This window comes from Vombatus ursinus, unplaced genomic scaffold, assembly GCF_900497805.2.
Source record: "Vombatus ursinus unplaced genomic scaffold, bare-nosed wombat genome assembly UNPS02014778.1, whole genome shotgun sequence".
Classification (NCBI taxonomy): Eukaryota; Metazoa; Chordata; class Mammalia; order Diprotodontia; family Vombatidae; genus Vombatus; species Vombatus ursinus.
This window is the reverse complement of record NW_020954556.1, coordinates 59,172,995-59,183,126: the sequence shown is the minus strand read 5'-3', so window position 1 is coordinate 59,183,126 and position 10,132 is coordinate 59,172,995. Positions and strand designations below refer to the sequence as shown.

The 10,132-nt window shown below is 40.6% G+C and overlaps 1 protein-coding gene across 2 annotated transcripts in view; it reads left to right on the top strand.

Annotated features, from left to right (window-relative positions):
• Positions 1-16: 16 nt before the first annotated feature.
• Positions 17-10,132, top strand: part of NDUFAF7 (NADH:ubiquinone oxidoreductase complex assembly factor 7) — a 21,693-nt gene continuing 11,577 nt past the window's right edge. Inside the window, exons 1-5 of one of the 2 annotated variants that reach the window (XM_027865570.1) lie at positions 17-144; positions 3,158-3,321; positions 6,040-6,120; positions 7,355-7,465; positions 9,810-10,023. In XM_027865570.1, the coding sequence (XP_027721371.1) occupies positions 90-144; positions 3,158-3,321; positions 6,040-6,120; positions 7,355-7,465; positions 9,810-10,023 (625 nt within the window). In that variant the 5' untranslated portion in view covers positions 17-89. Of the gene's footprint in view, positions 145-451; positions 512-3,157; positions 3,322-6,039; positions 6,121-7,354; positions 7,466-9,809; positions 10,024-10,132 lie in introns of those variants that run through there. The other variant, XM_027865571.1, reaches the window with a different exon arrangement.

Genomic DNA, 10,132 nt, shown 5'->3' with positions numbered 1-10,132 from the left:
CATTGCCGGGCTACGCCGGCGGCTCCGGCTCCAGCTACAACTCGAGGTGGCGGAGGGTTCTAGGCGCGTGCTGCGACCCCGCGTTCGGCATGAGCGTCCTCTTGAAGGCCCGCGCGAGGCTGCTTCTTCCGGCCCAGCGCGCTGGTAAGATTCGGCCCCGCCCCTTTCTAGGGACGGCTCCTGGAAAGAACCCTGGGCGGCCCCAGAGCCCCCCAGCCCGGGAACATGGATGGGGAAAAAATACAGAACGATTTTTTGTAATCTACGCGTTCTCATCTGTTCCTTTCAAAGCGTCCTTGTGAGGAGGGCGCCCCCTCCTGCGCAGGGCGGGGCCTGGCACTCTGAGGAAGGGAAGGAGGTGGAGGAGGGGGAGGAGAACGCCGGGCTGGGGGATCCTGGGCAGTGCCCGGCCTCCCTGGTCCGGTCTGGGCCGGTCTGCGCCCCTCCGCGCCCTTCCGCGACTGGGCTGGCCAGGCACCGGAGCGGGATCCGGAGAGAAACCCTTAGAATGGTGAGGCTCCTGACCCTCCCAGCGGTGATGATTACGGGCGGGGCGGCGCAGCGGGTAGCGCGCAGGGCCTGGGGTTTGGGAGACCCTCCTGGGATCCCAGAGACCCTGGGAGAGTCACTCAGCTGCTGGCAGCCTCAGTTTGCCCGTTTGTAAAATGGGCATAAGGATAGCACCGACTTGCTGGGTTATCGTGAGGATAAAAATGAGATCATATCTCCTCCCCTGGTCTCCGTTATAGAAGGATCAGAATGCTGGCCTTCTTTTCATTTGCCACCAGCTGCTCTGCTTGGTTTCAACTCTGTCCTCATTTTCATCATACCCGCTTTCAGCTTCCCATTAGATTGTAAGCTCCTTGAGGGCAGGGACTGCCTTTTTCTTATTCGCATCCCCAGAGATTAGCACGTGGTACACTCTTATTAAATGAAAATTACAGCTAACATTTATATAGGTCTTCCTACATACTAAATGTTTTACAATTATCTCATATAAGCTTATCATAATATGTAGTATGCTAATATATAAAAATCCATGATATAATTATCTCATTTAACAATATAGTAGTTATACTATTAATATGGTATAGTTTATCATGTAGTTGTGTATATTTGTAAGTCACTTTGCAAACCATAGCATAGTATGGTATATCATACCATATAGTATACTTTATCATGTAGTAGTACATATTTGTGAGGCACTTTACAAACCATAGGAGTAGTATAGTAGTATAGTATAATTTATCAGATAGTATTATATATTTGTTACGTACTTTGCAAACCTTAGTGTAATATAGTATTTTGTAGAGTATGTTGTTGTTCAGTCGTTTTTCAGTCCTGAATTAATAATGCTTTAATACACATTAATATACTTTTTGTGGAATGATGAATTGGTCCAGTCAATCTGAGGAGCTGTTTAGAAGTATATGCAAAGGTCACTGAAGGTCTCACTGCTCAGTACTTCAGCTGGGCATATCTCCCAGAGAGGTCATGGACAGAGGGAAAGAACTGATAAGTACAAACATATTTATAGCAGCATTTTTAAATTAAAGAAAAGAAGTGGAAAAAAGGCGGTCTTCATCAGCTCAGTAATGGCAGAACAAATTGTGAAATGTGAATGCAATGGAAAATTATTACCCTAAAGATGTTATCATTGAATAATGAGGAAGGGACCTCAGAGGTCAAAGATCATAAAAAAGATTTACAGCTGAAAAGGACGTTACAGTCCACCTAGACCAATGTCCTCATTTTAGGGGCCTAGAAAGGGAAAATGTCTCCCTCAGGTCATGATTCAAAAACCAGCCCTCTGACTCCACATCCAGCATTTTTCTGCCTTTCCCCAACCCTGTCAAGGGACTTAATAAAACAAATCCCCTTCGTAAGAGGATTTGTTGTGTAAAACTTGGACTCCGTCCTAGAAGGCCACATGTGGCCTTGAGACTGCAGGTACTCCACCCCTGCACATAAGTCTCCTCTGCATCATCCTTAACTTGATGTCTAAAACAGATCATTCCATTTTTAGATAGATTCAATTTTTAGGTAATTATTTTGTTGTTAAGTTATTTTACAATCATGTCTGACTTTTCTTGACCCTATTTGGAGTTTTCTTGGCAGAGATACTGGAGTAGCTTAGCCATTACCAAGTGACTTGCCTAGGGTCACAAAGCTAGTGAGTATATGAGGCCAGATTTGAACTAAGGAAGATAAGTCTTCAGACTCCAGGCCTGCCACTCTATCTACTGTACTACCTAGCTACCTTAGGTAATTATTTTGGATAGATTACACTGTGACTAGTTATGTTAAGCTAAAATCTGCTTCTCTGTAGCTTACATATATTGCTCCTGCTTCTACCCTCTGGGGCCACACTGAATGAGACTTTCATATTACAGCACTGCAGTGACTTGAAGAAAGATCATAGCCCACTTCTCCTCTAACTCCCTCAAATCTTCTATTCTCCAGGCTAAACATTCACTCTGCCTTCAAAAGTTACTCCTATGACTTGGTCGCTTGTCTTCTCACTATTGTGGTTCTATCCTTTGGACAACCCCCGTTTCAGTATTCCCTGAACACAGCCCTTAAATATAATGGAAACAGTACACTGGTTGTTTCTTAAGTGCTTTAGAAGTCATCACTGTGTCTGCTTCCCTCCACTGATGTAGATTGCCACTCCTCCGTGACTTAGTAGAAGGCATGAGCTAGAGAACCCCAGAGGTCAATGGCCAGCCCTTAGTGATGATGAAGCTCTCTAAATGTATCCAAGCTGACAATACATGCCAGGTCTATTCTTAAAACCTCCCTAATAAGGATGTTGTAAAGCTCAAGTGATATAATGTACACAAAATGATAAATTGATATTATATAAATATCATTTAACCAAAGGCTTTTGCACTTTGTTGGACCTTCCAGAACTGACAGCCTTAAGGAATTCAGGGTCACTTCCACACCATGATTAAGCATCCAAGCAAGACCTATGCTTGTATTAGTGCAACCTAGATGATGGGTGTTTTGTTTTGGTTATCCCTTCACAAAGCAATTTAAAAACCTGAAAAAGCTCAGTATGTAGGAATGGTATTAACTAGTTCTGTTTGTTTGTTTTTTTTTTTTTTTTTTTTTTTTTTTTTTTTTTTTTTTTTTTTTTTGTCTTAACGTTTAGTTATTCCTTTCCTTTGGAAAGTGAAGTACTTCAGCTCAGGAAAGGAGTCGGCAGAAAGCAATCCTGTTACCCCAATGCTGCGGCACCTCACATACAAAATAAAGGCAACTGGCCCCATTACAGTGGCTGAATACATGAAGGAAGTCTTGACTAACCCAGCCAAGGTAACCCAGGTCTCTTTGTCCCTCTCTACTAGTTTAGCCTTAGGCAAAATTACAGTGGATGTAGCTCTGCTGCTCTTCTATGCCACAGTCCTAAAACTTAGGCACATTCTCTGTCTTCCAAGATGTCAACTAATTAATCTCATAAATTAGTTGGAACCTGGGAGATAGATAAGAGCTTCCTATTTTGACATATAGAAAAGACTTCTGGAGACATTAGCCTCAACTTTTGGAGTAACTCAGGAGTATGAATTTAATGGTGGGCATTGTAGATCTGAGGGTTGGAGAATGTTGTTTCAGTAGGCAAGTGAAGGAAATATTTTGGGAGCAGAGTTGGGGCTTTCAGTGCCCCTCAAATCACAGTGTGGAGGCAGTTCCTCATTACTAGCTTTTTTTCTTCTTTGCCCAGTGGTATACTAAAGTTTATATTGAGCACGACAGTCATATCCTTGGGTAAAGGAAGAGCTAATTAAATAACTGCTTGCAATGGGAAGGATCTAAAAGAAGAGGTGATCATTTGTATTAATTCAACAACTTGAATTAAGAACAGTTTAAAATACCTTTTCACTGGGGTGTCATTCTGTTTCTGAGCACCTGCTATGTGCAGAGCACTGTGCTCACTGCTAGAAGAAATGCAGTGGAATCTAGGACACTTGCCTTAAAGTGCTTATGGTCTCGGGGCAGCTCGGTGGCGTAGCAGATAGAGCTCTGGCCTTGGAGTCAGAAGGACTTGAGTTCAACTGTGGTCTCAGACACTTGACACTTAACTAGCTGTGTGACCCTGGGCAAGTCACTTAACCCCAAAATCCTCACAAAAAAAAGCCAAAAAAAAAAGTGCTTATGGTCTCATTGTGGAGATAAAATAAACAGAATAAAAAATAAAATAAGAAGGCAGCATATAAGTGCCAGGTGAGTGGTATAGACAGTTCAGATGGAGAGTTTAGAGAAGGTTGGCATCACTGAGGAGCCCTTCACAGAGGCAGTGAAGTCTGAGTCAGGCCTTCCTTTGAAAGGCAGATAAGGATTATTTTCATTTATTCTTTGATCTACTCATCCATTCAAACATCCGTTGTATATGGAGCTCTGTGCTAGGAACTGGGGGAGATACAAAATTTAGATTAGATGTGGTCCCTGTGTTCATGTGGCTTATGATTCAGTAGAAAATTATTCACACTGTGATGAACATCATGACATAGTAAGCACATTAGCAAGTTGCAAAGTAAACTATTCTTTGAGGTCCAAAAGAGAAGAATATTATTGACTGGCATGGATCAGGGAATTCTTTTTGAAGAGGAGGCATTTTAATTGGATATTAAAAGATGGATAGGAAATCAAGAGGCAGAGAGGGAGTTGGGGAGATTCTAGGCACAGGGACTGATGTGGACGAAAGGCAGAGACGAGAGAGTATATGGTTTGTTGAGGGAATGAGGTAGAGCGGTGTTGTGGAATTTGGGGTACATCGAAGGGAGTAATATGAGACAAGCCTGGCAAGTTAGGGTGGCTCTAAGTTTTGGCGAGCTTCAAAAGTTAGGAAGCGTTTTGAACTTTATTCAAGAAAGGACAGTTTCTGAATAGGAGCCATTGAAGATTTTTGAGCAGAGGATTGTTATGATCAGGTCTATGTATAAGAAATATTAGATATTAATGAGAAGAAAGTAGGGCATTCAGAGCCGGGCAAAACAGTAGACATCAGTGTAGGAGCCTGGGATGACCAAAGTATATTTAGGAGACACTGAGCAGATTAACCTGGACACAATGGAGGCTCCCCATTGGGACTTGAAATTGGAGAGCTTTGAATACAAAGTTAAGGAGTTGGGAATAGAAAATGAGAGTTATTTAAGTTTTAAGCAGAGCAATAAAATAAAAACAGTGTTTTAGGAAGTTGAATCTGGCTATGGTGGTAGAGGATGGGTAGAGTGGGGAGAAGCTGGGCAGAGAGATCAGTGAGGAAGCTAGTCCAGGGTGGTGAGAGTGGTGACATTGGGAATGAAAAGGAAAAGCCAGCTCTGTCTGCAGGTAGTAGATACTCAATCATATTTGTGGAATGAATGAGTCACCAACAAAGAATGAAAAGGACATCGTACCTGATTGGAACAGGACTTGATTTGTTATGAAATATTGGGTAGCATTATAGTGTTTTTTCTTAATAGTTTCTTTTTAAAGTTATACTTTCTCTTAAATTTAAATTTTAAATTTTAAAAAATTATTGTTTTAAAGTTTTACAATTAATTGATAAAGATGTTCATTGCATTTATATTTTTCACTTTTATATGAAACAGAGAAAGACATTTCAATCTTTATTTTTGTAGACTAGGGAACTTAAGCCCAGCAAGATGCAGTAAATTCTTGACTTTAGGCCAGCAGCAGAGCAAAGAATAAAAGAAACAGGTTTTGTGACTATTCAAAAAAGGTAGTCTCTCATATAATGAACAAAACATGGAGAAAATGGAAGATTATGCCCACTGGCAAAGGAAGTAGTTGTTTTACTAAGGATGATTTCCATCACTTCTAGAAAGGAGCGCTATGATTTTTAAACAGACCTTTATGTTACTTCTTTACATTGATTATTTAGTGGAGGTAGTTCTTTGTGATTAGTTGTTTCTCTTTCTCTCTCTGTACAACATGCAAGCAGTGTTTATGTATATATGTTAGCAGAATAGTTTAGAAGAATATTTTTCCAAGTCAAAGAACTATTCTAACATATATTTTTTTCTTCCTCAGGGCTACTATGTATACCAAGATATGATAGGAGAAAGAGGAGACTTTATTACTTCACCTGAAATAAGTCAGATCTTTGGAGAGGTAAACATTTTATACTTACTGTAAAAGTGAATCTAATATCAAAGTTTGCCGTATGAAATGTGAATGTAAAAAAATGAAACTGACTCCCCAAGGCCAGATAAAAATTGGTATAAGCTTTAAGGCTATGCTGTACCTAGTAATGTGAATGTATGTTTATACGTATATGTGTTTCTACTTGTGAGTATAAAGACACACATTATAGCTTCTTTATATATACTATCCTCTGGTCTGTGTCATGGAGGCACTTTATAATTAAAACTGTATTATAACAGGGTCTTCTTTGGATCTTCAGTAGATAAACTCCCTTTGATAAAAAAGATGGATCTGTCTTATACCACATTACAATCTGAAGTAAACATTGTTATAATGAAATTTTTGTTCAGTTAGTTCTGCTATAAGGTAACATATGGGTTCCCAAAAAGCACTGTGATATGCAAAATTGAGCAATAAAAACCAGAGATTGGGGGGGAAATGGGGAAGGGGCAGGACACAACACTCAAAAACTTCATCAGTGACACATTAAGAAAAAAGGCAGAATCCTAACAAAAATGATAACACAATTTTGACATGTTAAATAGTTGAGAAATACATGAATACTACAATACATAGTGGCAGTGTCAGCAACCTTGGGCTGTCCCCAATCTAGAGAAGTTACTTGATCTGCCTTACTCACACAGAGCCCGGGCTGGCAAAGTCAGTAGAAAGCTGGGCAGGCCAAGAGGCTGTGGCGGAAAGTGTGTCACTGCGGACCAGTCCTTTTCTGCCCACAGATCCTTCTGCACCAGAAGATATATAATAAATGTAGTCTATAACCTTGCCCTGAAGTTTGTGGAAGAGAGCATTGGAAGGTTTATAACTTGTGAATTATTATGAAGTGGTGTACTTTTCTGCATTCTCACTCTTTCTCTTGGAAGAAATTAAGCATAAGCAAATGTGAAATTCGTGCTATGTTCACATTGTTCCCTAATGTATCAGTCACATTGGAAGAAATTCAGATTTTCAAAACAAGTAGTAAAGCTTGTGTGTGGATGTGTTTGTATTACTATGTATTGTGTATGTAGATCACACACACATATATTTCTTTTCATGAATTTCTTTAAAAATTGTTTACTGGAGGAGAAATAGTGGTTTTGTAACATTTTGCATCAAAGTATATTTGTCAACTGTTATATAAGTGAAAGGCATGTTATATAGATTTTTATGTTTATTTAAATGTATTTTTTTCTACCCCCAGTTACTAGGTATATGGTGCATTAGTGAATGGATGGCCACTGGAAAAAGCTCAACTTTCCAGTTGGTGGAACTGGGCCCAGGTAGGGGCACTCTTACTGGTGATATTTTGAGGGTAGGTAACTTTAGGATGTCTTAAAGTCTCATGTAGTTTAATCTTGCCAACTCCCAATTTGAATTTGAAAATGTAATTTCTATAGCTCTTATCTCTCAATACATTGTCTCATTCTTCCCAGCTGTTATTTAATATGTGAAAACTTACTATCTATAATGGTTGCAAGAGACTGAAATGAGTTATACATTTATCAATGTTATGCTTTACTAATATGTGCACAAAAATATATAAAAATATTTATTATGTGCTAACTGAAATTTTCTGCTAAGCTACATCCATGCAGAGCTCTGCATAGTATGATATACTCTTATTTGCACTTTCATTTCTCTTCAAAACTAGTCCTGTGCCTACCCTTTCAAGGTGTCATCTCAGTTTTGTAAGCATCATCATCCATCCCACTTTCCCTGCCAGACTCTAGGTAAAGAGAAGGGTGGAGTTGAACTAGAGTTCTGACAAGTTAAAAGATAGACCTTCTTGGCCTCTGGGAAGGTGGGAGGAGGCACAGCTAATCCTTGGCAAAATTGGGAAGTAGGAATCTCCTTTTCCTTGCCTTTCTGCCTCATTTCCCTCATTTGCCATGTTTCCTCAGTTGCCATTGTTCCAACTCCCTTTGCAGCACTCAGGCCTGTTTCAAGGGATTTTGCTTTTATGCTTTCTCCCAATCTGAAATACCTACTCCTTCAGCTCATTTCAGTAACGTCTTTAAAAAATGATCTGATCCTACAAATTTGCACTAAGATGTGAATGGTTTCCCTAAAATCCTCCTCTGATACCTCATTGTGGTGTGGAAGTGACCCTGGGTTTCTAAAGTGCAAGCTATGGCCAGTCCTACCAAACTGGAAAGACTTCAGATATGGGCCCTGTGATAGACTTCTGCCTGTCTGTGATCCACAGACCACTCAAGGTCAGTTTGGAGGTTCTCATCACCAGAGAGTTGGTCATTGGTAGATAACTATGCTGGCCAGAGTGACTCAGCCTGCTTGGGTTGATGGAGAAAGTGCCCGCCCAATAATGTCACAGATTTTTTGAAAGGCTGCAGAAGTGAAAATTTTTCAGCTTCTGCCACTCCCTTGTTCACTCTGTCAGGGCTACTTCACTAACCCAGATGAATTTCAGGTGGCTGAAACTTTCAAGCATCTGTGGAGATTATAGGATCAAAGATTTGAATTTGAACCTTGTCACTTTACATATGAGGAAATGAAGGCCCAAAAAGGTGCAGACTTGCTGAGGCTCACAGAGTTAGCATAGGTGGGATTTAAAGCCGTGGCCTCTGCTGTAGGCCTAGTTCTCATTCACTGTAACAAATATATGATGGAGAGGAGCTTCTCTTAAATCCCACCACTCATAACACAACGGGAAAAAAAGGAATATTTGGCCCCAGGCCCCCCTTTCCACCTATTGGAACAGATAGAGGAGGGAGGAAGAAGATTGAGGAAAATGGGAAACTTTTATGAGGCCTTTTTGGAGATCCTACGGTCTGCAGGCCTGGGAACTCAGGTGCCTTGGCCTCTCCTTCTCTGGCTCAGGCTCCTGGGCCTGGGTATTCTTGGATCACTTGGCTGATAAAGGTATCTGAGGTCCCAGATGTTCAGGATTGGGGGCCTGGGGCTCACCTCTTCTCTTTGCGGGGGGAGTTAATATCGATGACCGGAGATGGGAGAAGGCAGCTGGGGCCCCAGGCTCCAAACAGGGATCAAGTAGAGAAGGGCTGAGAAGAGCAGTGTTTGGCTCATCCCTTCATCTTCCGGTAGAGTGGGCGGGGCTCCTGAAGACCACCAGAGAAGTGGCACCAAGCAGTGCCCCACCTTCCAAGTATTTTGCTCAAGCGGCATGATCATTTGCTCATAATGTTCAAAAAACATTGATTTTCAGTCTGCATATTTTGTGATTTAAAAGAAAATCTTGTAAACTTTTTTGCGTGCATGCTACTTTGGAACCCATGAGCTTTACTTGTTTCTTTCTGCTAGTCCTCATTATTCAGTTAAAAAAAAAAAAAAGCTCACTGAATATAAACTGTGATGTTAGATTTTCCAGCATTATCATTGTTTTGTCTGTGATAAAGGACTTAAAGCGAACAAAATAAATGAAAGAACTTTTTTCTTGGAAAGCAAGATATGGCTTATACCCTTGTTTTGGAAGTCATAGTTAACATTTCTAATAAATAATGCTTCCAGTGGTATCCTGGAAAGTGAGCTCTTAAAGCATACTTTCTCTAAACCCAAATATAAATGCTATTTCCTCTGACTTAAACAACTTACTGAGATAAGTAGAATTGAAACTTAAAAATCCACTTAGTGGCAAAGTACACTGAATTTTGCTAATATATTTCTTCCTATATATTTAGGTCTTCAGTCAGCTTGGGTCTGTGCTAAAAAACTGTGACATTTCTGTACATTTGGTGGAAGTAAGCCAAAAATTAAGTGAAATCCAAGCCCTGACACTGACTGATAAGACAATTGCCCTAGAGCGTGACGCTGAATCACCAGTGTACATGAAAGGTATCACTGAGTCTGGAATACCCATTTCCTGGTACCGGAATCTGCAAGATGTGCCACAAGGTAATGAGTTTGGATTGACTGGCGTGAGCATTTGGATCAGAGCACCTCACAGTAACCAGAAATGACAGTGACCTTTTTAACCTTACAATACTATGGGATCCTGCCACCA